Raw genomic sequence first — 27,795 nt, 5'->3', positions numbered from 1 at the left:
ACACGACAGGACAGGACAGGAACGAGCCGAAAAGGCCACTGTAGCTACAATTTTTTTGAGTGACGCGCGCTTGCTTTTGCTCGTCTGGGTGCTCGTACCGCAACCATCCAACCCATCACGAATTCCATACCTTTGGTACCCAGGTTCTGTTGCAGTCTCAGCCCGCCCAAGGTAATATTGGCTGCACCTCCCCTGAAGCTTCATCCCTCTTCTTTCCCCATTGTTTTCTTCTTTACTACCTACTTCTTGCAACCCATCACCATTATCTTCCCCCAGGCTTATTGCGTCGCCTACCATTGCTGTTATACTTGGCGGTCCGCGGTTCAGCTTTTGGGCTGTTTTCCCTTCTCCTGTCTCTTCCATTCACTATCTTTCCCTTCCACGTCCTGATCATCGATGAGGTATCTTTAAATCCTCCGACACTTCTTATTCTAGCTTTTCTTCATCAACTCTCGTTACATCGAACTGGCGAATTGGACTCCTCGCGATCGAATCGACTCGACTTTCTATATTGATACCCTTCTGCCGCTATGGCTCGTACGAGGGGCAAAAGTCCCCAACCGCCAGTCAAGGCCACGACGCCCGTGACAGAGAAACAGCAGCCCATTGCAGTTCCTCAGCAGCAGCAACCCACTGCTGTCACCACCAAGTCCAAGAACAAGAACAAGAACAAGGTTACATCGTACCAATCCGAGGGTGTCGAAGATAACGATGTCTTTCTTCTCCCCCTCTCCGACTACTGGGTAGTCTTGGCCCTCATGGCCCTTGCTACCGTCGTCCGTGTCTACAAGATTTATCAGCCTACGAGCGTTGTCTTCGATGAAGTCCAGTGCGTCTTCCCCATCATCTGGAGCTTCATGACCGTTCCAGTCCATATCATTTCTGTCAATACGCTAACCTGTGGGCTCCTATCAACAGCTTTGGTGGTTTTGCTACCAAGTACATCAAGGGCAAGTTCTTCATGGACGTCCATCCTCCTCTGGCCAAGATGCTTATCGCTCTTACCGGATGGCTTGCTGGTTTCGACGGCAGCTTCGATTTTAAAGAGATTGGCAAGGACTATATTGAACCTGGTGTCCCCTACGTTGCCATGCGAATGTTCCCTGCTATCTGCGGTATCCTTCTGATTCCCTGCATGTTCTTCACACTCAAAGCTGTTGGATGCCGCACTATGACTGCCACTATGGGTGCGGGCCTGATCATCTTCGGTACGTACTCGGTTTCCTTTTGTTGCAGTGAACTTGCATTACTGACTATGTACAGAGAACGGACTTCTTACCCAGGCCCGTCTGATTCTTCTTGATTCCCCCCTCGTCGCCGCGACCGCTTTCACTGTCCTTGCCTTTTCGTGCTTCACCAACCAGCACGAACTTGGTCCCTCCAAGGCTTTCCAGCTGAGCTGGTGGTTCTGGCTTGTCCTTACGGGTCTCGGTTTGGGTATCACCGTGAGCATCAAGTGGGTTGGACTCTTCACCATTGCTTGGGTTGGCTCCCTCACCCTCGTTCAGCTCTGGGTTCTTCTCGGCGACAACAAGAACGTGTCTATGGTAAGCAATTTTGGCTTGATGGTGTATCAAATTGCAACTAACATTCGCACAGCGTCTTTTCAGCAAGCATTTTATGGCCCGAGTATTCTGTTTGATCGTCATTCCTCTTACTTTCTACATGGCCATGTTCGCCATTCACTTCGTCTGTCTCCAGAACCCTGGAGATGGCGATGGCTTCATGAGCTCCGAGTTTCAGGCCACCCTTAACAACAAGCGAATGAAGGATGTCCCCGCCGATGTTATGATGGGTAGCCGTGTCAGTATCCGCCATGTCAACACCCAGGGTGGCTACCTCCACTCTCACCCTCTTATGTACCCCACCGGCAGCAAGCAGCAGCAAATTACACTATATCCTCACAAGGATGACAACAACATCTGGCTTCTTGAGAACCAGACCCAACCTCTTGGAATTGATGGTCAACCCATTAACGGTACCAAGGCCTGGGACGCCCTTCCCGAGCCTGTCCACATCAAGGATGGTGCTGTTCTTCGTCTTTACCACAGCCCCACCCACCGCCGCCTGCATTCACATGACGTTCGCGCCCCTATCACTGAGGCCGACTGGCAAAATGAAGTTTCCGCCTATGGTTATGAGGGATTTGAGGGTGATGCCAACGATCTCTTCCGAGTCGAGATTGTCAAGAAAAAGACTCGAGGTGCTGTCGCCAAGGAGCGTCTCCGAACTATTGAGAGCAAGTTTCGCCTTGTTCATGTCATGACTGGCTGCGTCCTATTCTCTCACAAGGTCAAGCTTCCTGATTGGGCTTCGGAGCAGCAGGAAGTCACTTGCGCCCGGGGCGGCACTCTGCCCAACAGTTTGTGGTATATTGAGGGCAACACTCACCCTCAACTGCAGGGTGATGTCGAAAAGGTCAACTATCGCAACCCTGGCTTCTTTGGCAAGTTCTGGGAGCTTCAGAAAGTCATGTGGCGTACCAATGCCGGCCTTACTGACTCACATGCTTGGGATTCTCGCCCTGAGTCCTGGCCCATCCTCCGCCGTGGTATCAACTTCTGGGGTCGCCAACACACCCAGGTCTACCTCCTTGGTAACCCCATCATCTGGTGGTCTTCTAGCGTCGCTGTTGCCATCTGGATTGTCTTCAAGGCTATTGCTGTTCTTCGCTGGCAGCGCAGTTGCAACGACTACGCCAACACTACCTTCAAGCGTTTCGACTATGAAATCGGTACTTCGGTTCTTGGCTGGGCGCTGCACTACTTCCCTTTCTACCTGATGAAGCGTCAGCTGTTCCTCCATCACTACTTCCCCGCGTTGTATTTCGCTGTCATCGCTTTGTGCCAACTCTTTGACTACGCCACCGCCCGTGTCCCTGGTGTTGGTGCTCGCGAGACATCTGTTATCAACCGCATTGCCACTGTCTCATTTCTTGTTCTGTCGGCTGCCGTCTTCACCCTTTATTCTCCTCTTGCATATGGTAGCCCCTGGACCAAGACTGACTGCAAGCGAGTCAAGCTTTTTACCACCTGGGACTTTGACTGCAATACCTTCTACGACAGCGTACGTTTACCATTATCTGAACAAGTATCGAGTATGAACTAACGTGATGAATAGTATGAAAAGTATAGCGAGATCCCGTCGATCAGCTCATCTGTGGTACCAACAACCTCAGTAGCCAAGAAGGAAGAGCCTAAGAAGGAGGTCCCTGTTGTTCAACAACAGGAGGAAGCTGTCATTTCTGGAGCCCCTCCCGCCCCTGACCAGTCCCATGTAGAGCATCGTGTTGTTGCTAAGGAGGAAAAGGTCGAGTATCGCGACCAAGATGGTAACCTCCTTGACCCTGAGGAGGTGAAGGCTCTCGAGGGCAAGGTTGAGTTCAAGACCAAGTATGAAACAAAGACGCGTGTTGTTGATGAGCAGGGCAATGAAGTCCAGGAGCCCGCTGAGGGTTGGGACCAGAACCTCGGCGCCGGTGTTGCCCCCCCTCACCCTGATGTTGAAGGCGTTGACAGCGAGACTGTCAAGGGCAATGTCGAGGACGCTGCCGCTCCTCAGGATGCTGCTGCCAGTAAGGACGGCGAGAAGGAGGCTGAGGAGGCCAAGGCCAAGCCTGCCAGCGAGAACCAACAGGACGCTACCGTCAATGATGAGCTTTAGAGGCCATTCCTCTGACATGGCCTGACCACCTGCAGGACTCGGCCAACAACAGATTCCACAGTCTCGTCACACCCTGTAACATCATGTACTCTATTCCTTACGACTTATGGAGGACGGGAAGATCTCTCTGGTCTAAATTCAAAAGGGCTTGGAATTCAGGATCAATATCTCGGTCTTGAAATGGAAAACATAAAACACTGCCAAAAAGAAGGAGAGGAGGTTATACGAAACCAGAACTAGGACGTCAAGCTATGACGTATTCTCATTTGTTGGCATATGTCGAGAGTAATACTGTGGCATGGTAGAATATTGGCAGTGACGCACACAAGTCTCATATAATACAATCTTTATGTTTAAGTTCGTTTTGGTTACAAACTTGCGACATGACTCATCGCTATCCAAAGGAAAAAACATTTAACGGATGTACGAGATTGGTTGTAATATGCATCGCAGCATCAATCAGTGACGGGCACGGAATTGACGAGAACAACCAAACCAAACACCATTTACCAAGGTCTCGAATGTCTTCTTTCTGGCAATACATTTGTGTTTCGACGAATGAAATATCGTAGGGGCCGAATATAGTTGGTATCATATCTATTACTACTACAACTAATGGCATCGTCAGAGGGCATACTTGACGGCCGAGAGTAATCTAATAAGTTGTGAAAGCGAGCGCATGCCTGCCTGTCTGCCGCATATTGCGTTTTGTTTTTTGCTGCGCAAATCAGCAACCGATTCATAACGCTGAACAAAGGATGAAGGACAAATAAAATATGTCGTCTCGAAAAAATAAAACCCATTTCCCATATCGTTGCGCCGTTCCAAGTGAATGATGCGCATATTTCCGTTGAACGCCAGTAATAAAATTCCGTCTTTAGCAGCCCATAAGCAACCGACCAATTCTTACTTTCATACCTCCAGCCAAGTCCCGTGCCGTATTCGTTCGATAAAAAAGTACAGGAGTAAGTGTTGAACCTCCTACTCCCTGAGTTCCATGATAGCTTGCTCTAGCAATCTGTCGAGTAGTGCCACCAAGAAGGCATGATCCAAAAAAGAAAACAAAAGAAAGCAATGCATGCAATCCTGAAGATCAAAATAGTATACATAATAATACACAAACCCCATTATGTGTTAAGACTGTTGGCGTCAAGAGGGCTTTGAAAGAATATTGCGCTGCTAATCCGTGGCTGGAATCGTGAGGGATAGTCGCTTTGTCTCCTCTGATCCAGAGGCACTTTTTACTTCAAGAGACTGAACGGAAGTGCGGACACTTCTGGGTCCATCGATCTGCATAGGAGGTGTATGTGGCTCTTCTATCGGTATAGCGTTACTTATATCGCTTAGTGTTCGCTCCATTGTCGTGGGTGGGGTTTGAAAACCAGGGACTTCGAGATGGTCAGACCTCACACTGCCGTCGTCGCTGTTACGCGGACTTTTCTCCATATCGATAGAGATGGGGGCTGGAATGCTTGGGATAACACCTCCTCCAATGCGAGACCAAAACATCTGCTCTCTGAGTCGAACGCTCTCCTCCCAGGCAGCCTTCTCATGATCCTCATTATCGGCTCGCCAATGACCATCCTTGACCATCCGTAAAAAGCCTAAGAAATCGCAGGTTGAGCGCACACGGCTGAGGCAATACTTGCACAGAGGATGTCGTTGAGCGGAATCGGTCTCACTTGTTCGAAATCGATGGTTACGAAGATATTCTGGACCCTTGCGAGAGTCACCGCACAGTGAACAGGGGTAAAATTGTGGCTTCGTCAGTGCGACAAGGGATCCAGTTGTTGGCACAGGTTCAACTACCAATGTTCCGTCGGCAATAGAGGCAATGACTGATCGTCGAGCGAGCCAAGACAATCCTGGTGCCATGTCCAGACGGAGTGTAGGCTCGATATCCTCTGCCAGAACACGTTTGTAGAACTTCGTCTCTCTTAAACTTGGGAGAGGGGTGGCCGAGGCGTTCGAAGCAGCGCTGACAGTTGAGGCTGGGGTATTCGGCGACTGAGGTGCACTTCCGGGGCCAGGAATAGGAGTACCAAGCGAAGTAGTAGATGCGTTTGAGGGGTGGGCGCTTGATATTGAACCGCCGAGCCCAAACCCAGTCAACGCATTCAATGCACTCACGGAGCCTGAGGATACACGGCTGCTGGCGCGGTTTCGAGAGATTCGGGTGAGACTGACAAAGTCATCATAAGAAGCTAGATCTGTTCGCAAGACTGGCTGGATGAGATGGGAGAAGCTCGTTGGATGGGCGGGTTCGACAACCGCGGCAGCACCCCATAAAGAGGGCATTGGCTCTTCAGTGGAGGATCGGCGATCGTCCCGAGTGTCAGGTTTTGTCAACCCAGGAGAAGAGGGAGCAGTAGGGTTAGTGTGTTCCTCTCGTCCGGCAGCCATGTGTTCCATGACATGCTTGAGCTCTACAAGTTGCTCTTGTTGCGACTTGAGTATGCTCTCTGTATCTGCGAGTTGAGATTTGAGCTGGTCGTTCTTGCGTTGCAGGACTTCATGGTCAGCTTTGGCCTCTTCCTTGGCAGCGATAACCATCTTATTCGCCTCCTCGAACAATGCGGCGGTAAGATTTTCCAGTTCTTGCTCGATCTTCTTCTTTTCCATTTCTGTGTCAAGACGCTTTTGGCGCTCCACGGCTATTTTGGCCTGCCAAACCTTCTTTTCAGCCTCAACGGTGTGTTTACGAACCCACACGTCACCAGCCAACATTTCGCGTTGCGAGGCATTTTGAGTTTCCAAGTCGCGAATACGATCGCGTGCGGCATCAAGTTCGTGGCGGGCGGCGGATAGTGAGTCGTCTAATATTGTTTGGTGGTTGATTGCATTGATGAGCTTGTTGCTGAGAGTGGCGACTTCGTCATTGAGGTCAGGGTGATGGTTAGGAGTCGCAACACCACTGTCATCAGCCGGACTAATGGCTCGACTTCGGGGGTCGGGTATGGTGCTCATCTCGTCTCCAAAATCTACAGACGCACTCTTTACCCCGAGAGGTAGATGTGTGGAGGATGAGGATTTGATCGGCGTGCGGTCGGGAGTGAGCGACGGAGTTCGGGGATGGTAGCTGGGGGCAGCTGCGATGGATGAGAGAGACCTGAAGTGACCTAATGATCGTCGGGATGCTGGCGATTTTGTTGCCAAAGGCTGACCCCAACCGGCGGCGGCGGCTGACATTGGAATAAATCTACAGCTTGTAAGTTTCAAGCCAATAATAGCATATGGAAGTGGCCGAATCTGGGTAATAGAGTTCGGTTGAGCAGGTGTGCCACCGGAACAATAGAAGGTGCAGTTGGAATGTCCTGGGTCAATTCAAGCTGGGAAAGATGGCAACGTACGAATCCATTATAATCGGGCGCGTGGTTGCTGTATCAGTTGGATGGGTACGTCTTGTGCTCTCGGCCCAGAGAGGCGTGACCTGACCTGGTGTGGCAGGTCGATATGAGACGACAAATCAATCGACAGACTTGTTGGAAAAGTCAAACTCTCGAAGAACAAGGAGAGTAAACGTGGAAATGGAGAAGACGGATCCTCCGGGCCCGATAAGTGACGGCGAGCCAAATGAGAGATGGGAGACGAGAGACGAGAGATCCGAGCGGCGAAGTGAGACCTTGTGCTTGAAAACGAGTGAGCCACGTTCCACGGCTAAGGAGAAGCTACGGTCGGTCGATAGGTAGGGTTGGGAATTGAAATGCTGTGGCTTGTTCGGTATGATTGGGTTTGGTTTGGTTTGATTTGATTTGATTTTGCTTGACTGCTGTTGCCAGGCTCTGGCAGCAAATGTGTAATAAGAAGGAAGAGAGGAAGCGAGAGTAAGGTACGAATACGTGGGTATTGTACGGTACTGGGTCTGATGTGAACCTGGACCTGTTACGGTACGGTACGGTAGCAGGTAGGCAGGGTAGCACGGGCGACGGCGGTCCCTGGTTCTCCGCAAGCTTGTGAGATGGAGCTGAGTCCCAATCCGACAAAGTCGTGTCGTATCGTATCGGTCGCGGATCGTAATTGGGAAGTGGAGTCTTTCGGAAAGTCGTTTGACGATGTAATGATGTTGACGCAACTCAACAGATAAACAAGTTAAGCGCCTGCCTGTGTACTTGAGGTCTGCAAGTCTTGTCGTCAAGAATAGATAGATTTTCCGTCGGAGAGTACGGGAAAGGGCGAGCGAGCGTGTTGGGCTCATGAATCGTATCTGCTGCTTGTCTCGTTCATTTTCGCCTCGTCTCACCTGTCGTTGTGCTCGACTTGTTCAGGTATTGGGCAGGCAGGAAAGAGGAGCAAGAGTACATCCGAAGCAAGTACCGTCGCCGTGTAGGCCTCTAACACGCCAGTTACCCAGTAGGGAAGGAGAAACGCGACGTGGTCCAGACCTTGACTTGGCCAACCAGGCCATTAGCGTTGCCGCCTGCGCCACGGATCGTCTGCTGACGCCACGCTATCACATTGCAGGCGCTTGCTATCGAATTAACCCTTGTTGGGAATAGTTATCGCTGACGGTTGATCGCGCGGTACTTGCACATCAAGTATCGTGAAAGCTCAACCAGACCAGACCAGACCAGACCGGGCAGACATGCGCCTTTACCTACAGCGAGAGCCCGTGCGCTGCAGCTGCAGTAGCGATGGATTCGAGGCAGGGGCCGTTCCAACGCCCTATCCGAGGCTTGGTTCGTTTCTATCTTCTTTGGCTACCAACAGATAATCCAGCACTCACTCATCAACGTTCCCTTGGTCTGGATGTCTAGGCTCTGAATTATCGCCGAGGCACCTACATACCGTACCCACGTTCCAACACCAACCCAGGTCCGGGCCCTCCCATCTTGAAAACCCGAACTCCTGGGTTTCATCTACAAAAGTGTACCGCCATGGCTGAAAGTTAAGAGCTCAAAAGGGAAAAGGCGCAGAAGAAGGATTCTCCAAGTCGTGATGGACCGAGAGAGGAGAAGAAGGAAAATACGGTTATGTGCAGACAAATCCAAGAGAAAGGAGGTGGCATGAGCTGAGACAAGACCCAAGTTTGAGAAGTCTGCTGCTCTGTTGCAGTCATGGTTTGTTGAAACATCACTAATTGCTACTGCAGGTAAAGTACCCTCTTCCCTAATGGAGGAATAAAGTGACCTAAAGTGGGCAGCTATGACGGGGCCATTTGGGTCAATCAAGGATGGATGACGATTGACCAGGGTCCCTTTTTTTTTTCCCTCACTGACTTGGGTCATGAGTGGTGGCCCAGTTTTCAAAGCCACGCGCCAAGGGATCAAGCGTCAAGTCGAAATTGGAATCGGAATTGCGCGAAGGGAGAATCAGAGAGTTCTGACTCTTTGGTATCCATAAAGTGAAGCAAGCGCTCATGACGAAATTGGATGGAATTGCTCTAGGGTAAACCGCTGATCCTTGAATGAGCCTCAACGGCGATAAGCATGAAGCTTGCCCGTTGTTCCGATGTACCAACTGCTCTACAGATCTTCTGGAATGCGATTGTCTCGGCTTGACAGCAGATCCCAGATGAAATTTCTATTATCTGTTAACCTGATGGCTTTCTCACCCCTGACTAGCAATCAGTTAGCCAGGTAGCTAACTAGGTTGTTGTCGTTCCCCTGCAGCTCAACTATCACTGCATACCATCATGTTTGGTGTTGACCAAGTAACTGACATTGCGATGTAGTACTAGCAAATACCGTGTTTCCTGACGGCACTGCCGACTGCCGCCTGTTTCTGCTGTATTCGTTTCAGGTAAACAAATTGTTGTCCACGTCAACTGCCTGGACTACCCGGGTTGGAAATAATCAACCTGGGTTAGTAGGCATCTGTGCCCATCCAAGGTCCAAGTGCCTAGAAATATTCAGGGTCCAAAGCAACCCTATGACATCACAGCAAACATTCCCAGCCCAAATTCAATTGGGGGTTTGGACCAGCGAATGGTTAGCATGTTTAATTAGTTGTTGATGAACAACATTCCAACGCTTTTCCTTACTTAAAAAATATTAATTAACAGCGTGGCCTTTATTCTGCAACTAGAAAAAGCAGTCCAGGTAGTTTCTGCGAACTTCAAAACGACAAACAGGCCAAGCCAAGGACTGTCGATTGGTTCTTGTTCTAGCCAGCCCACCCTATAACTAACTAGGTACTAAGGTAGGCATGAATATGGACAGAATTATATTACGTCGTTAAGTACCAGTAGTTGATTCTATCTTAATATGCTTAAAGAAGCAAGCTACTCTTATCTTGATTAAAGATTCCGAGTAAAGAAACAATACGCAAATCAAGATCATGCCAAAAAAGGATCTGAGAGTGTTATCAAGGTCACCTAGGTACCTATATAAGCAAGGATGGAATAAGGACAATCACCATCTACACATACACATCATCTAAAATCGCTACTAGATTTATCGTAAAACTGCTACCTACAGTTACCATGTACCTGAACTTTTAGTTAAAATAGTTGGGAAATTACAGCCGAAAAACCAAGGAGCCTTCCGGACGTGCTAAGACAAGCAAAGTCTATGTTCCGTCATCCTCTCTTTCCTTTACATCGTCTACGCAGTCCTGCCAGCTAATCCACTTCATGTAGGCACACTCAATACCCGCGATGATGACCATGCCACTTCCAAGACCAATCCAGAGGCCGTCAAGCTTCAAATCGGGACTTCCTAACTCGAGCCAAATGGCGAATGGCACAGCGGCTAGGTAGTTGACCGCTAGCACGACCCAAGCAGCAACAGACTGCTTCGCCAGGCCCCTCAACACGCCGTTGGTGCCGCAGATGACGGAGTCAATGATCTGAAAGCAGGCCACAGTGACCATGGATCCTACAGCAAGGTCTTTGACCATAGAATCATCCGAGAACAAATCTGCAAGTGGTCGTCGCAGAAGGAACAGGAAAGCGCCATCCAAGATGCCGACACCGACAAAGACAATGGAATACAGAATCGCCGCCCGACGTGCTTCTTTTAGAGCTCCAGCCCCTACGAGATGGCCGAAGCGAGTGGTGACAGCGACACTGATAGAGAAGGGCACATGCCAAGTTACAATGGAGAGGGTATTAAGAACGGTTTGGGCAGCAAGGTGAGGAGTGTCGATGTACGAAGTGCTGATCATGAGGATCTCAAAGGCAAGCCACTCAGCAAGGTTAACGGCCGTGCTGGCAACGGAAAGACGAATCATGGGGCCCCATTCACGTACCGCAAAGGCGGCGCGGGCATCCCAACCACCCCAACAACGATGGGACTTTTTGCCAATCAAGATAACGTAGAGCAGAAGCAGCGCGGGACGTAGGTTATTGGCGAGCGCTTGGCCAAACGCAGCACCATCGAGACCCATATTGAGCCTGACAGCAAAGTACCAGCTCAAAAAGGCATTGACAGGAGCGCAAATGATGAGAACGACCATACCCGGGCCAAATTCGCCCTGCGCCTGTAGGAATCTCTTGCCGGCCTCGAAGAAAGCGTAGCCGGGCAATCCGACAAGACTGACGCGCAAGAACGATGCTGCTTTGAGGGCGAGGCTTCGCTGGGGGACGAGGAGCGGGAGGATCCAGTGAGAGCATAGCCAGATAGCACCGACGGGAACCATGACGATGGCCATCAAGACCATCATGCGCTGGATGTGCATTCCGACACCAGTATAGCGACCGGAACCGTACGCCTGAGCACACAGTGTGTCGAGTGCCGTGGCCATGCCCTCAAAGATAGTGAAGCCGATAATGTTGATTGTTGTCAGCGCCAGACTAGACGCCGCGAGCTCTTCGGCGCCTAGCCGGCCAGCGACGATGGTGGTGATAACGGTGAAGGAATATTGTAGAAGATAGGTTGCAATCAGAGGAAGCGAATACCGGCACAGTAGCTTTGCTTCCGCCAGCAGACTGTGGACGTCTGTAAGCGACACTGATGTCTCAGGCTCGCTGACCTCTGATATCCGAGGGAGCAATGGCGATGTCTCGTCGTGCAACACGCCATTATACTGAGAGTCTTGCTCCCGCTCCCGCTCCCGTTGCTGGCGCTCGCCGCGCCGGCGTTCGCTCCGAGGCATTGGGCTGGTAGTCAATATCAGAATGCCTACTGTGGCCTCAATATATACAAGTCGGGCTTTAATACAACGATCCACTCACTCGAGGGCGAATTGCATAGAGTAGAAGATGTTTGCAAGAAGAATTCTCGTGTCAAGCGAACCTTACAGAGACGAGACGTCGCGACCCACCGATCTCGGACCCCCACTGAACCAGTAGTGACACGGAATCAGTAACTTTTTATGCTGTTTATCTAGACTACCTATACTCTTATTATATTTATTTTTGAATTCTCAGGCTGAAGCTAATCTCTATTACCTACTAGACGACTTCCATAGTAGCATGTTATTTTTAATTTTTAATTTTTTTCACATTTTGTAGCCTCTTTTCTGAAGTTCCTTAGTACCTATCGATAATGTAAATAGAATTCTATAAATAATTAGCATGGTATGCTCTGATATTGAGTAATGTCTGCAAAAGACAAAAATGATTCAACTTGAAAGAAACGACTGGAACGGGCCGTATTAGCTTGCGAGGTACTAATGTGAACAAAGGTTGAATAACTCGTTGTCACTGGTTGTAACTGGAGCAGCGTTGAAGATACCAATAAGAAACATGTTACAAATCGAATGGGTGCGTTAAGAAAAAAGCGAAGAGAAGAAGTATGTCAGAAAGTGAGATTCAACGGAACATAACGGCATAATTCATATTTAACTTAATAATCAAAACGATACTATGTCAGCAAGTCATGGTATGGTAATGAATGATAGGTAAAAGGCAATGGTCGGATATAAAAACAAATATATAAAACAAGACAACGCCAAACAACTACCCTCACCGTTACTTATTCAAGCTTGTTTTATATCTGGAAACAACATGACCACACCCAAGCTCATTGTTGTCGTTGGTGCAACAGGAGGGCAAGGCGGCTCTGTTGTCGAGACATTTCTCAAAGATCCTACATGGCTTGTTCGTGGCATCACCCGCAACCCTTCGAGCCCAAGAGCAAAGACTCTCCAGTCCCGTGGAGTAGATATGGTACGGGCAGATTTGAACGACCAGGTGTCTCTTGCAAAAGCCTTCCAAGACGCCAATGTCATCTTTGCCATCAGTGACTTCTGGGGCATTTACAGCGAGTCTGATGACACCGACAAACCAGAGCCTGGCTCACTATTCAACGAATGGGTTAAACAAAAGGAAACCCGACAACTGCAGAGTATCATTGATGAAGCTGCCAAAATCACGAGCTTGGAACGATTCGTGATCTCATCACTGCCAAATGTGACCAAGTTGACAGACGGAAAGTACACCGAGGTCTGTCACTTTGACTCAAAGGCCAATGCAATTGAATACAGTGAGCGACACAAGCCAGATCTTTGGTACAAGACGAGTGTGTTCCTTCCAGGCTACTTCATGGCTAACTTCCTCAACCACCCAATGTCACAGCCCACAAAGGTGAGCCTTCTGATTCCCCTCGTAGTGTATTTGAATTTTAACTAGCACTACAATACAGGGAGACAACGGCCGCGTACAATTTTCGACTAATCTGGATCTCGACAAAAAACTACCATTCATTGTACATGATGAAGATACTGGACCCTTTGTAAAATCTTTAGTTCAAAACGAACCAAACAAGGGTGTTATTGGATACCGAGCTTGGTTGACATTCCGACAATTTGTCGACATATTCAGCAACGTGACGGGATATGAAACAGACATATTGAAATTTCCACTTGGTCAGTTCACCTGGGAGTGTGAGCCCGAGTTGAGAGACGAGTTTCGTGAAACGTTTGCCTTTGTCAACGAGGTTGGGCTACACGGCGGTGATAACGCAGGATATATCCACCCTTTTGCTGTAAGCTCTTCTCTCTCGATGTTCTCGCTTGCTAAAGATAAACACTAACTTGATATGCATCCAGCTTGAGACACCTCCAGATGTTCAGAATATCGAGGCTTGGATCAGTGAGCAAAACTGGGAGAAAGTACTGGGGTCCTGAAGAGCTATCCATGTAGCAACGTGACTGAAGAGTGTTTGATATTTTCCCTTTAATTTTACTTGTTGACTGCGTGTAACATTCGCCCCTAATGGACTTGTGTTCTATGAATGTCCGTGTCTTTACTAGGAGGGAGCCAATCTCTCAAAGCCAAAGTCGTGGATAGTTAGTCTGCTTATGCAGTGATCTCAGTAGTCATTGATGTGATTTATGCCGTTCATAATCGACTCTTTGCAGTGGATTAATGACTTGTGGGGACAAAAGTTCAACTATAGATTCCAACCCCGCAGAGTATCAGCGAAATATAATGCAGAGTGCAGGCAGTCGCCCAAAATTTCCATATAACAATTTCCAAGTGCTGCGTTTCGCCCTCAAGCTGATCGTGATCAGTATCAACGAACTGTCTTTCGGATCGCCTCGATATATATTCACCTTCTATAATGGACCCTCTTCGGAAAACCATCGTTGTTGCCTCAAAAAATATCCCAAAGATCAAGGCAACACGTGAAGGGTTTAACCAGATGTTCCCGGGCACCCATGACTTCCAAGGTCTGAGTGTACACTCCCACGTCTCGGATCAGCCCTTCTCTGACGAGGAAACACTCCGAGGAGCGACAAACAGAGCTCAGAATGCACAAACATTAAAGCCGGAGGCAGATTTCTGGGTTGGCATCGAAGGAGGTGTTGAATCCCATAACGGCTCTTTCTGTTCTTTTGCATGGATCGTAGTCATTGGGAAGAGAGGAAAAATTGGCAAGGCACGTACATCAGCCTACTTTCTGCCCGAAAAGACGTGCAAGCTGCTGAAAGAGGGGGCTGAGTTGGGCCATGCGGATGATATATTGTTTGGTCAGACCGATTCGAAGAACAAACAAGGTTCAGTTGGGCTTTTGACAGGTGGTGTCATCGATCGAGCAGCCTATTATACCCAGGCAGTTATTTTGGCTCTTATTCCCTTCAGAAACGCATCGTTGGAGTTTTGAAACTCTTCTCTGCATACAAGGCAAGACGTGTACTCTCAGGCAAGGAATATGCACGTGTATATTTTTATTTTGACAGTATTATATATAAATGATTGAAATATTATGTAGTATATGCATGCGTGCACTTTTCCTTTTCCCTCCACCGTGGTTTCTGTAACCATTCTGTTATTACTATTCCATCCATCTCTTTCGTACTTAAAAATTACAAAGTCAAGGCAAATGTATATACAGCCATGACGCCACGCTATGATGGGACCAAAATGATATTATGTTCGACAAAGTTGGCTGATGGCAGCCATTACATATCCGTAGAATAGAGAAAAGATGACCGTTATCGACAGTATTGATCAGTACGTAAACGAAGCAAGATCAAGTGTCGCCAGAGAAACAGACATGTGCTGCTTGCGTGCATTTAGAGATTAGTGGGTGCGTTGTGAAGATGGGCTCCAACAAGGTATTGCTTATGAGATTCAACCCTTCAGCGGTACAGGGCTTCATTCCAATCACCCACTTCAGTCATGCCGTATGGATTCCACTCTTGCCCAGGATAACTAGTCGCACTCATCTGAGCAGGCACCTCCCCATCCGAATCGGCATTAGGGTCATAATGGATCTTTTCTTCCTGTGAGTTTATTCGCAGTGTGCGTTTTCGTGCGTCTTCTGTGTTTTCAAGTTCGGCATGGAACGAAGGGCCTCCACTGGATTTGGGTTGGGACGGAGCCCTTGAGTCGCTCATATCTGACGGAGATTGCCTGGTTGGTCCTGAACCGGAATTGCCTGTCGTCGCGGTAGGTGGACTGATAGATACGCCCTGAGACTCCCCGTTGGCATTTGCCGCAGCTCCAGCTCTCATGAAAGATCCTCCAACAGAGTCAGAAGTGAACACAGGCATGGGAAGGGAGGGAGCTTGGTTCTTTGAGCTACCATTTTGCTCCGTGCCGATTTCTGGGGAAATGTGCTTGGTGGGCGATGAACCAGCGCTGGCCTGACGGTTTCCGCTTGTTCTGCTATTATAAGGGCCTTCGCTGCCGGTGAACCTTTGTGTGTTGGAGTTGCCCAGAGAGATCGCATTGCTTTGATCGTCCCGTGGAACGGCTTGAGTGTGACCGAGGTCTAGCTGTTGAGCCTCTTCATTGTCGAGGCTGCCAGACGCGAGAAGGTTTAAGAGCGAAGGGCGTGGCGATGGTGCATGAACCGGCGTAGGCGCGTGAACAGTTTCAGGTGTAGAGACATGGACAGGGTGCGACTCTTCCCCACGAACCACTTGCTGGCTTGGATGTATAGGCTGTGGGCTATAAGGCTGCTGTGAGAAGTGCGAATGCCGGGGACTTTGGTGCGCAGGCGAATTGGGACTCTGGCCAATGGTTCCTTGCCATTGACCAGGATAGGAAGCTTGTCGAGACTGAGCTGGCAAAGGCTGGTTGCTAGGCGAATGTGTCTCATGTTGCCACTGGCCTAGGGATTGTGGAGGCGACTGAAACTGTCCCTGAATCTGAGTAGGGGCCTGAGTTTGACCTTGATATTGGATGGGAGATCCGAACTGTCCTTGTTGTGTTGACGGCGATGGAAATTGTCTTTGATGAAGTGATGGAGACTGGTAATGTCCCTGTCGCGGAGAAGATTGAAACTGGCCCTGCTGCTGGAAGGGAGACTGAAATTGCCCTTGGTGTTGGAGAGAAGACTGATAGTGTCCCTGTTGCTGCGGCGGCGGCAAGGAATGGGTTGGGCCGGTGGGTGAGCTCGGGGATAGAGGCTCGCCTTGAGGTTGAGGGGGTTGGTACGCAAGAACTTGCTGTGGCGAATACATGCCTGGCTGTCCTTGGGGGATGGATCCCGAAGAGCTGCGGAACTGCTGCTGAGGCAGAGGTGGGCTACTGAACATCGAGGACTGTCTTTCATATTGCAACTGCATTGGGGACTGATTGCTCAAATGTGACGACGGTCGTGAAGTTGTGGCTTGCCCGAAAGGCTGACCACCAACATTCGAAGATGGGCGAGAGGACTGCGCTTGCTCGTATGGGGCCTGAGTAGTAGTATGCTGCTGGGGATGCTGTCTTTGATGAGGGGCTCCCATCTGGTGCTGTTGGTAAGCCTGGAAATCCGGAATGACCATAGACTGCCGGTTTTCCTTGGAACTTCGTTTAAACGCTCCTAAGATCTTGCTTGTAGTCAGCTTGTCTTTATCAGCTTCGGTCTTTCCTTGGCTAGGCTGTGACTTATGCGCAACTTGCGCAGACATGCGATTCTTTAGACCCTTCCACTTCGATACTCCAGGACTCCCTTGTTGAGATGGCTGATCGACAACCTGGGGCTTCTGCAGATGGCTCGTTTCGTTCTTCGGAGGGACTGGGGACCCTCCGTCAGACTGCTGCGGCTGCATTGGCGGCTGACTCGAAGTCATTGGATAAGTACCCTGCCGAGGACCGGTTTGTAACTGGAAGTTCGAGGACTGTGGCTGCTGGGGTGACATTCCCATCCTGCTAGTGAATGCCTGTACTGGCGGACTGGCAGACACAGCTGAAATGATTGGAGTCTCAGGTTGTGAAATTTGTGAAGATTGCCGTCTTCCACTAGTAGGAAAGGAGCTGTTTAACCGAGGACTCTGTGTTGCCATTGAGGAAACAGAGGGTGGTGATGTCTTCGATACCTGGGATACGGGAGATAGAGGCATGCCATCATCTGACGCAATTTGTCCGGGTCTCGTGTTTTGCCTGAACGACATGTTCGGCGAGTCAGTGGCGTGCCGTTGAACAGGAGCTCCCTCATGCATATGTTGCGAGAGCTTTTCGAACGACTGCGATGGGTCGTGAAACGAAGTCTGTGTCGTCGGGGCTGTACTTGGAATGTTGAAAGACGTCTGGGTTGTTGGGGCAGAACGTACGCCTGGCGCCGCTGGCGAGATTGATCTCATTTGTTTGGTCCGAGTGTCAGAGAAGCTCTGACCGACACTGAAAGAAGTTTGAGGTGTGCCATGGCGACTGTGGTCCGTCATCGTCACGATCGGAGGAGTCCCTGAGGGAGTCATAGAGCCAAAACCCAGTGGTGATGGGCGGGAGTTTCGGTACGCTGCCTGAGCATGTTGGCTTTCTCTCATTGCGCCCGACGAGGATCTAGATGTTAGCATGGGTGACTGCTCTCTGGCAACGGCACCACCAGTCATTTGGCGGACCATTGGCAGTTGTTGATTCACAAATGGCTGCGGCCTTTGGGGTTGGGGGCTGGATAGAGGCGGGGCATCGCTCTGAGGCGTTGGAATTCCAGGAGTCTCGGGGAAAGCGCCAGGCATATGAAGAGCAGGAGTGGGCGGCTGAGGACCAGACGACCTTTGATCCTGTGCTTGCAGCATTTCATGTTGAGTTAGATTGAGTTGAGGCCCAGAAGAACGGCGATCATGCGACTGTTGGACAGGATGTTGTTGCACCTGAGATAGGGCACTCTGTTGAGGTTCTTTGTTCTTGAGGCCATGTCCTAATAGTCCCGAGATCAATCCAGCCGCTGAACCACGTCTCGTACGACGCTCTGCAGCATCGGCAGGGGGTGCATCTGGTGGGATTGGAAGCATTTGGTTAAAAGATGGACCAGCAGTGTTGCTTCGCTCAAAACCCAGATGGGATTGCTCCAGAGATACCGGCTGTTGTACGCTTAAATGGCTCGAAACCGGCCTGGAGGAGGTGGGAGTGCCTGGTTTGGCGTATGTACCACTGCTTGGCCTGTTAAATACGTTTGTCATAGCAGCCTTAGCATTGAAGGCTGAGAATCGCTTCTTGGGAGGAGGAGTAGCGCTTCCATGCTGGCTCAGCTCGTTGGCCAGATTGGATGTAGCCGCGCGCGGTACACCGGTAGGTCTTGAGTGGGCAGAATCGAAACCCAATCCGGGATTGAGTCGAGATACCCTATTCTCTTCCATTGCGGAGTGTGGCCTCAAGTCTTCTGGACGTGAAGGGGGAGGCATAGAGAGCCTCTCTCGGCTCTGCTTACTTCGAAGACCCAGCATGAAACTGGCTCTAGGCTTCTTCCGGTCGTTTGTTCCATCCGTCGCTACACTAGATACGGAAGCTGCATCATGGTGAGCCTCTGGAAGCTGCGGAGGCTGGTATGGATTGTGGTTGTCGATAGGTGTGTGTCGTCGCTCGGTTGAAGATTTCCTGAAGCGATGTCCAATGTCCTTGAACAGTGCCGACGCTCCCCTAGAACGGCCACGATCATCAACAGGGACTCCACTGCCACCAGTTCCCACTCTTGAAATACCTTCCTCGTGAGACAGGCGCCTGGCGAACTGAGGGCCTGGGCTGGGGCGGATTTCCTGCGAATTACTTTGTGGTCGTTGTTGACCAGGAAAGAGACCCGGATACCGGTTAGTCGTTGAGGGGGGCACCTCAGAAGGCTTCTGCCGTTGGTGGTGATGATGTTGATGCTGGGTTGTCGAGCTCGATGATGGTGAGGTGGGCACATCACCAGTCTCTTTGTTGTAACCAAAGAACGGATCTTGCTGCGAATGTTGTGAGCGTTGCGAATGCTGTGATATTTGTGAGGCGTTTGTGCCAGCTCGGTTTCTGTTGACAACATGAAGAGGTTCGGCCAAGTGGCTTTCTTCCAGCTTCCATTGTCCCGATGGAAGAAGTGGCGAAGCTTTAGGGGTAACGCGATGCAAAGGCTCCGACAGATGGCTTTCTTCTAGTTTCCAGGGCCCGGAAGGCGGCATTCTCTGGACTGGATTACCGCCGCCACCCATCAAATGTGACGGTAACAGTGGCAGTGAAGGGTTTTGATATTCCGGGTTCTGTGGTGGCATAGGTCCCTGGTTGGCTGGATGCATCTGGAGAGAATGGCGTGGTACCTCCTGAGGGGATCGTTGCTGAGAAGCACGGCGTTGACGCTCTGGAGTCATCGCAGGCGTTTCTGGATCATCAATATCCTTCTTGTATTCTTTATCAGGCGCAATCGAGTCGGTTCCGACCAAAGTCGACCCGACCGTGACCTCGGATGTGATGGTCCCTTGCTGGCGAAGAATCTCGTCATAGTTTTCAGCATCAACCGAAACAAGCTCGTTTATAGGCTCAGTTGTTCTCTGCTCGATTGCAGTCGATCTTGAGTTCACATCAAAAGTCGAGCCTCTTCTGATAGGTGGCAAGCCAACGAAAGATGAATGCCGCTGTGGAGTGGTAGATGAATCGTTTGCTTGAGCAGGAGACTGAGGCTGAGACTCATACTGAACATCTCTGTGTGTCTCTTGAGCCGTGACAGTGGCGTAGACAGATATCGGCTGGTGCGATAAGCCAGTATGTTCTTCTGAAGGTACCATACGAACACTACCACCGGCAGGTACAGAAAATGCGCCGCCAGATACAGGCTTACTGAAAGGCGCCTCTGCACTGACGCTCTGTTGAGGCTCATCTTCGCTCGCAACCAAGGCTCTGGATTCCTTGGAAGCCTTAGCACTGGCAAGGTTTGCCTCCCTAAAAGGATCCCATGTAGATTCATCAATAGGCGTTGGAATATACCATTGTGATCTATCATCGTGTTCTCTACTGGGGACGACAGATACATCTTGCGAAAGCTGCGGCTCATCACTCTCGCGTGAAGCGACTTGCTTACCTGATTCGCCAGTTGAAGGCACAGGGCCAAAAGGAGGGATACTGGATGATTGGGAGGACTGGGGAGCATGATACGATTGGGTCGAAGGCCTCGAGTTCACGACGTCTTTTTCGGAAGTTTCATCAGCGCGGGATCTCGTGAGACGATCTAAACCCCATGATGCGCGTCTTTCAGCCTTGAGTTTTGTTTGCACCGGAGATGTTGGTTCGCCCTGTCATTCAAAGAAACATTAATAAACATTCTTGTCACATATAGCCTGATGGATGGGCAACATCATGGTGACATGCGGGAGGAGAAAAGGGAACAAGCGTCGTAGAATTCCTATCTCATACACCCGTCTCATCATAAGGCCAAGAGTGAAACATCAGCCTTGAAGTGCATGATGAAAAGAGATTTAATCCAACAAATACCCCACTCGAAGGGAGAAAAAAAGGAAGAAGCCCATCACAACAGGTTCTAAAAAGAGAAGCGTCAGTGAAATACCTTGTCCCCAGTTCCACGCAATTTGCTCTTTCCCTTGCTAAACAATCCTTTGCCCATCTTTCCAGCAGACTGCATGAGTTCCTTGCTCTTGGTGCCGATCTGGTTGCTCGAGTTACCGAAGCCGACGGAGCCTGATGGCACCGAGGCAGCGAGCCGAGATCTTCCAGTTGCCGGTTGTCCTGTCGTAGGCGAGCTCGCGTTGAAGTGCTGTTGAGTGTGGGATACACTGGGGCCTGATGCGTGTCCTTTCTGACTTGCAGGCATGCTGCCAGCTCCAGAAAAGGAAGCAGTGCTGTTGGCGTATTCAGGATGCTCGATCATGAGACTGGACAGCCAGTTATCTAAACCTGACTCCCAAGCTTGATGTGTGTCTCGGCCAGCTTCAAACTTGAGGGTCCTTTGAACAGGTGTCGCCAAAGTCATGATGTCACGCCACGGAGTAGTCTGAGGAAATTCGCTGCTGGAGGGAACCGACCTGCTCGACTTTTCTGGGGGCGACGTTGCTGATGTGAGATTCGAAGTTGTTTTAGCCAGTGATTTGTCCTCAGCGACTGATGGACGGCGATCTGCTGTAGCTTGAGGTGTGGAATCATCGTGCTCCACAGACACTGGTGAAGGGGGCTCCAAAATAGTTTGCTGCTGGCTTGGCGGAAGTGTGCTAGCCTTGGAAACCTGATGAGATATTCCCCCAGAAGGAGGAATAACGATTTTCGGAGCTTCAATATTTCGTGGCGCCTCGTTGGGTTGGTTGGTATCGACGGAAACTGGGTTCAGCGAGGACTGGACATCTGGCGATGCCACCGGTGATGTGGAAGTTGGTGCAGAACCTTCCATTTCCAAGTTTCCCGTAGGAGCCTCAACAGCGAGGATCTTAGGGGGTGGGTCAAAACCAGCTTCCCAAGAGAATCGCCGTCGCGATTCGGCATTCGGTGATTCCGGCGGAGAAGTAGGCTTGGGTCCGCTGGAAGTAGAAACCCCAGGCGGTGGCTGTTCGGTTGGCTCTTGTTGCTGTTGTTCGTGTACAGGAGCATTCGCAACTTGCAACTTTTGCTGACCTTGCTCGGGCTTGTCGTTCGAGTCAGCCCAGTAATTGTCGTAGTCACTAAGAGTATAACTGCTGTTGCGTATTTCGTTCTGACCACCTGGTGTCAATGATTGACCATTTTCTGGTGCAGGTCGGGCATGAGCAGAATTTGGGGTTGGGGCGATAGGACTCAGGGACCTCATAATCTCCTCACTCAAAACATCGCTCTCCTTAATAGGCGATGAATTGAAGGTATTCATTGTGCCCTGCGTGAGAGCAGAGTTTGGCTCGTAGTTGGAAGGAGAGTAATCTGATGGACGGGGATGTAGTGGTTCTGTCGGCGTGATTTTGGAGCCTGTTGCAGTTGAGGCACTCGCAGGGTCCCCGGAAGATGGATAAAGCCCTTTCATGTTTGGACTTGGTGTGCGCAGAGGCGGAACAGATCGTGGGTCATTTGCAGGAATAAGAGACGAATTGCTAGCCAAAGCATTGTCAAGTCTGGAGCCATTGCCATTGTCGTCGCCCTCTTGGGGCTTTTCGTTCAGCGTAGAGAGGTTTCCAGAAGCACTAGTCGACTGCTTAGATGCCAAGGGCTGTTCCTGTTTGACTGGATCTTGAGCACTTGCATCGCCATTGCCCGAAGAGAAGAAATCAGCGCCAAAAACTGACATACGCGCAACATCAGGAAGTTGTGGGCTAACTGACATTCGTGTCCTATCGATGTCAGTCGGCAAATGCAGGACAGGTTCTTCCTTGGGGTTGTTGATTTGCTGCGAAGTTTCAGCGCTATCCAAAGCGGGCGCGTCATTTGATACTGGCTGTCCAACATGAAGCTCATCACGTTTCGCAAGGATACTGTCAAAAGTCGGCTGCTTCTGGACTCTGTCGATCACAGGGCCATCTCCTTGGCCATATCCCTGTTGGCTATGAACGGGTGGTGTGGAATGATCATTTGGCCTGGGCGCAACATTTTCCGCGATAGACAAAGGGGAGCCGCCAAGTTTACGTTCATCATCTATATGTCGATACAAATCAGGCCGAATCGAAGGAGAAGCTCGAGCAGAACTACTAGGGCTTTGCGGGGTAGAGGAACGGACGTCAGGTTGCTGCTGAAAACTTGGAGGTTTTGAAGACCCGGCGACCGAAGATACCGGCGCAGGAGATCCGTTTCGCCCTGTAACGGGCGATGAAACATTATGGATTGGTTCCGAAGTCGCATCGTGAGAAGATCCGGCTGGATCTTGAGTTTGGAGCTGGAGCGACGGAGGACCACTCGAGCTTCGCGAGCTAGAAGCTACAGCAGCAGCTAACCTGGGCGAAGGGCCGTACGATTCTGGGGGACGTTGGCCAACAGATCGGAGACCTGTTGTAACTCGAGGAACAGGAGGCGGTGGTTGTGGTTCGTCGTCATCGAACTCGTCGGCGCCCCAGTCATCACCATCATAGTTCTGAACGGGTGCTTGGACCCATTTTCTTGTCTTTTGACGGCTGACGTTCACCTGGTATCCGCCAGGCGTTTGAGGCGATCTGGAAGCAATTGTGGATTAATTAAAGAAAAGGTATCGGAGGTTATGATGGCTATTTACAATGGAGACTGCGACTGCCCTTGCGCGTAAGGGTTATTGTATGTCCCATCCATGTCGTATGTTCGTCGTCAGTATTCGACTATCGGTGCATTCTTGGTTAGTGCTTGATGGCTGGCAAGAAGCGAGGGTTCACGGCGACGTCGAGACAGCTGGGCTCAGCAGACGTGGCAAACTAATTAAGTGTGCAGACCTCGTTATTGAGGTTGGTGTTGACGAAGACCCGTGACGATTGGATCAGAAGAGGCACGAAGCTTGAAACAAGATGGGAGACCCAAGAAGAAAGAACGCAGTGATGGACTAACAACAAGTATACGATGGAAAAGAAACAATGAAAGGTACGACGAGAAGAAAGGCAGCACAATAGGAGCCAGCGGCAACAGGTGAGGGATGCCAACGAGATGGTGATAGAACAAGGAGGTGGTGCTCTCGTAGGTCGGTAGCAAGCGGGAACAAATGGTGCGGTCAGGGACTTTTAGGTGTGCTAGTGTTGGTGTACTAGCGCTGCAGTTGCCCGTTGGAGATTGGATGACGAAGGTGGATGGGGCACCTCGGCCTGCTCTTGGGAGGGCCGCAACCGCTAATGAAAACAGACAAGGAAGACCGCATGAACCAAGGAGAATACAGATACCCCAGTTTGCCCAGCCTCATTGAAGCCCAAGATGAAATGAACGAAGCGAGTAACCTAGTCACCTACTAGTTGGTGATGCTGGGAGGTACGTACGTAGATATCGGAATATTACTATGTTCTTTGGCGATTGAGTGACATATAACCGTCGGAATGGAGAAGCAAAGCAAGCGCCCAGCTAGAGTATCCAAGTTAGTGGTCGCGCCGACCGAGTTGGTCGAAAAGTACGGAGTGCAGGAATGAAATTACCAGCGGAGCCGATCCCAAGATCGTCCCCATACATTTTTATGGCAACAAGTTAAGAGATCAGCTCCTATGAACTCTGTAATACTGGGCTTCTAATCCTCCATGGCACCCAGATTTAGTGCCAAGGGTATATCACTCGTACCAGTAATTAAACATCAGCAGGCACGCACAACCCACGTTGGAAAATTCAAGTGACATGGATCAATAACTGATCATTGCTATTTTTGACATCTATAGTCGCATTCAAACACGAGCCTCGACGCGGTTATACAGGTCTCGAGGCTCGAGCTCGAGATCCATATTATGATACTAATCCAGGACTTCAGATAACAGGAGAGTAAAGAACGAGATGGATTTAGTGAAGCTGTCGGGTACTCAGGGTGTCACTTTTGGGAGTGGTACAGAATCATTCTCGTCGAGTCTTGCGAAACTGGAACAAGGCTTGCATGTTAACCAAATCACAGGCACTGGAGGAATCCGGATTTTATCATTTTGTCCTTCTTTTCTTTTCTGTGGTATTGTCATAGCTTTCGGTCATATTGATGTCAGTATCAACAATGTCACGAACATCGTAATTTCTCTATCGATGCAATGTTTCCGTCCTCTGTCAAATTTTGCTTATGGATGTCCGGGTGGTTTGTTCAACTGTTACATATACCTACCTAGGTACCTAGATATCTGCTGCTCCGAAACACAGATGAAGTTACGCACGAAATGAATACCACCATCAAACAGGAGCAGTAGCCAGTGAATACGTGGTATACATATTTTGGTAGGACAAGTGACGTCGGCAATGACACGTCGTGAGGGGTCAGGGTTTTCGTGTCGTCTCTCTGACGGTTGAGCGGGTGCTGAATTGTTGACCCAAACGGCCATTCTCTGAATCTAGATAGTAGGTAGCAATTGAGCAGCGAGCTGTAGGCCAGGCATTGCGTGTCTTGTAGTTACTAAGTTATGTTGTGTATTAGCAAGTCGACCAGAAGGGCTATAAGCAATGCCGTCATTCCCGTCCCGCTGTAGCTAGACTCCACTCGGTTGCAGAACATCGAGGACTCGCGATGATACATAATACGAGCATCCAGACTCAGCACGAGCCAGATACGCACGGAGAGGTCGGCAGTTACGAGTATACTACTCTGTATGTAGAGTTTAAACAATATCTACAGAATAGGAAATGAAGAAATTCCAACTACAGTTGCAACATATAATATCGTATTCTGCCCAGAAAGTCTGCAGCAGCATTTCCATGTGGATGCTCTCAAGAGCCGGAATCCTAGTTGATGATTTAACAAAGAAGGCCTAGGCATGCGAATAGGTTGCTTCCTGTAACAATAAGAGGTAACCAAGCATCAATTATCCGTAGGCAGTACAACTTATCCTTTACCTAGTAGTGTTTGCTACCCGTAGCAACTTTAATCTTCTTGCACATGTCAGCCACAGCCACAGATACAGACAGCCACACTGCAAACTTGAGGTCAGCATAGATCGTTAGAGCCAGCGTGGCGGATCAACTTCTGTGTCGACCCCTGCCTCGACCAGTCTGGAACAGATATTCCCCCAATCAATCTATCAATCCAATCTCCTTTCAGACGCAGCGACACCAATTCAAATCAAACCTCATCGTTCTCTGGCATTCTTGGTTGTGCATTCAACAAAGCTTCTCCCATCCATTTAATCACCTAAAGGCCTGCGACTTGTCGATAACAAACTTTCCTATTCCACCACAGTCGAGTCGCCTGTTCGATTCATCTCCGTTGCCAAATTACTCCTTTTAATACACTGCAATTCGCTTTCGTGTCCGCGTCACCCGCCCGCCGCCCTTAACCTTTTGTTTCGCCTACGCTGCCAACCGAGACCTGATTCGGACCCTCCCACGTTCAACACCACGATTCGATTCATTCACAGTGAAACAGAAGTCGCATAGGTGGCATTTTGCCTTACTGCTACTACAAAATCAACGCGACTCTTTTCTTTCCGAGACACGAAGCCGCGCTGGCCGCAGTCTGACATCTCGGCGTTATCCTAAACCCCTCTTAATTTGACCACGATGGCTGTCGCATCTATCCAAGACCGAACCTCCGAGTTCAAATCGGTTCTCGCACAGGCACAGCGAAAACAAACCTCGTCAAAAGTCAGCTCTCAGCGCCGGTCCCTTTTGACAGATGCGCAAAAAGATGCCGCCAATGGCCATCCCACGGGGCCTCCAAGACGATCCGACTTTGCCCGCAAGGCTGCTGAAATTGGACGTGGCATCTCGGCGACTATGGGAAAGTTGGAGAAGCTAGCACAGCGTGAGTACAATCGTTGTCTTTTATAGCGCACATGCTCAGCGCTATGCATGATTCTGACATGGAGAATAGTGGCAAAACGAAGAACCCTTTTCGACGACCGTCCCGTGGAAATCAACGAACTTACTTTCGTCATCAAGCAAGACCTTTCGTCTTTGAATCAGCAGATTGGAGCTCTCCAAACTATCACAAAGCAGCAGCATCCGAAGGCCGATCAAGAGGGCGAGCACAACAAGAACGTCGTATACCTACTACAAGGCAAACTTACTGATGTCTCAGTCAACTTCAAGGATGTTCTCGAAGCCAGAACCAAGAACATCCAGGCGTCGCGATCAAGAACGGAAAACTTCATCTCTTCGGTGTCGCAACATGCTCAGCCTTCTATTCAACAGTCCGCTTCGCCACTCTACGGGACACCCGCCCGGAACTCACCTGCGCCGGGTCAAGACACACTCTCACTTAATCCTGTTGGCGACCAGCAGCTGCTGATGATGGAGGAGGCACAGCCTTCCAATACATACATCCAACAACGAGGTGAAGCAATCGAGGCCATCGAGAAGACGATTGGCGAGTTAGGAAGCATCTTTGGACAGCTAGCCACCATGGTTTCGGAACAGAGTGAAATGATCCAGCGCATTGATGCCAACACCGAAGATGTGGTTGACAACGTCGAAGGAGCACAGCGAGAACTTCTCAAGTACTGGAACCGAGTGTCAAGCAACCGCTGGTTGATCGCAAAGATGTTTGGTGTTTTGATGATATTCTTCTTGTAAGTTCACTGGCCGAGCACTGTGAGATATGCCAAGGCTGCATTCTTTCTCAGCGTTCTCAAATTGTCACTGTTAGGTCAACCCGTCGCTAACCTTTTCATAGACTTTGGGTTCTTGTTTCTGGCTAATCTTTGGTCATTGAACGAAGCAATGCATGGCATGAGAACAAGAGTCGGGCGTAGAAAACTTAGGGAACGGGGAAGGGAGTTAAAGGCACATGTTTTGTCGTAATGGGGCATCATTCAATAGATGCACTTCTTTTCCATATGTATGTATGTATACGCTATTGCCATGCTCCTTAGGTTCGGATGAGAACAACGCAGCATAGAGGACAGGGTCGGAAAGAAAGACTTGTCGAAAGCTCATGCTAGCGGTTTCAGGATTAATAATGAATGAATAGATAGATCCTCAAGGAAAGTTCGAAGGCTAGTATCGTTCGCATCTACTGATTGAGAAATCGAGCACCCTACCAACAGCTGGGTGATCCTTTTGTTAGCAACGGGCAACAAACAGTACCCCCCACACCT

At 49.8% G+C, this 27,795-nt stretch overlaps 7 protein-coding genes across 7 annotated transcripts; 4 read left to right on the top strand and 3 right to left on the bottom strand.

Moving 5' to 3' along the window:
* Window positions 1–530: 530 nt before the first annotated feature.
* On the top strand, window positions 531–4,018 carry FGSG_08935 (uncharacterized protein; the record flags this gene model as incomplete). Its single annotated transcript, XM_011321458.1, has 5 exons — window positions 531–829; window positions 919–1,208; window positions 1,264–1,547; window positions 1,600–3,066; window positions 3,121–4,018. The coding sequence occupies 5 exons, from the start codon at window positions 531–533 to the stop codon at window positions 3,661–3,663; spliced, it is 2,883 nt and encodes a 960-aa protein (XP_011319760.1). The 3' UTR covers window positions 3,664–4,018.
* Window positions 4,019–4,842: 824 nt separating this feature from the next.
* On the bottom strand, window positions 4,843–7,021 carry FGSG_08936 (uncharacterized protein; the record flags this gene model as incomplete). The annotated part of the gene is made up of 2 exons (XM_011321457.1): window positions 4,843–6,862; window positions 7,014–7,021. 2 exons carry the CDS (start codon window positions 7,019–7,021, stop codon window positions 4,843–4,845), a joined length of 2,028 nt encoding a protein of 675 aa, XP_011319759.1.
* A 3,149-nt stretch (window positions 7,022–10,170) lies between these two features.
* Window positions 10,171–11,793, bottom strand: FGSG_08937 (uncharacterized protein; the record flags this gene model as incomplete). Its single annotated transcript, XM_011321456.1, has 2 exons — window positions 10,171–11,701; window positions 11,777–11,793. The coding sequence occupies 2 exons, from the start codon at window positions 11,791–11,793 to the stop codon at window positions 10,171–10,173; spliced, it is 1,548 nt and encodes a 515-aa protein (XP_011319758.1).
* A 757-nt stretch (window positions 11,794–12,550) lies between these two features.
* FGSG_13263 (uncharacterized protein) lies at window positions 12,551–13,671 on the top strand (the record flags this gene model as incomplete). Its single annotated transcript, XM_011321455.1, has 3 exons — window positions 12,551–13,129; window positions 13,188–13,529; window positions 13,594–13,671. The coding sequence occupies 3 exons, from the start codon at window positions 12,551–12,553 to the stop codon at window positions 13,669–13,671; spliced, it is 999 nt and encodes a 332-aa protein (XP_011319757.1).
* A 437-nt stretch (window positions 13,672–14,108) lies between these two features.
* FGSG_13262 (uncharacterized protein) lies at window positions 14,109–14,651 on the top strand (the record flags this gene model as incomplete). Its single annotated transcript, XM_011321454.1, has 1 exon — window positions 14,109–14,651. The coding sequence occupies one exon, from the start codon at window positions 14,109–14,111 to the stop codon at window positions 14,649–14,651; it is 543 nt and encodes a 180-aa protein (XP_011319756.1).
* Window positions 14,652–21,156: 6,505 nt separating this feature from the next.
* FGSG_08939 (uncharacterized protein) lies at window positions 21,157–22,013 on the bottom strand (the record flags this gene model as incomplete). The annotated part of the gene is made up of 2 exons (XM_011321453.1): window positions 21,157–21,232; window positions 21,337–22,013. The coding sequence occupies 2 exons, from the start codon at window positions 22,011–22,013 to the stop codon at window positions 21,157–21,159; spliced, it is 753 nt and encodes a 250-aa protein (XP_011319755.1).
* A 3,836-nt stretch (window positions 22,014–25,849) lies between these two features.
* Window positions 25,850–27,580, top strand: FGSG_08940 (uncharacterized protein). Its single transcript, XM_011321452.1, has 3 exons — window positions 25,850–26,501; window positions 26,571–27,267; window positions 27,372–27,580. Exons 1-3 carry the CDS (start codon window positions 26,258–26,260, stop codon window positions 27,394–27,396), a joined length of 966 nt encoding a protein of 321 aa, XP_011319754.1. The 5' UTR covers window positions 25,850–26,257; the 3' UTR covers window positions 27,397–27,580.
* The last annotated feature ends 215 nt before the right edge of the window (window positions 27,581–27,795 follow it).

The sequence above is a fragment of the Fusarium graminearum genome, chromosome 2 (genome assembly GCF_000240135.3).
Source record: "Fusarium graminearum PH-1 chromosome 2, whole genome shotgun sequence".
NCBI classification, from domain to species: domain Eukaryota; kingdom Fungi; phylum Ascomycota; class Sordariomycetes; order Hypocreales; family Nectriaceae; genus Fusarium; species Fusarium graminearum.
Note: the sequence above shows the minus strand (reverse complement) of the source record. Positions and strands in the feature narration are given on the sequence as shown.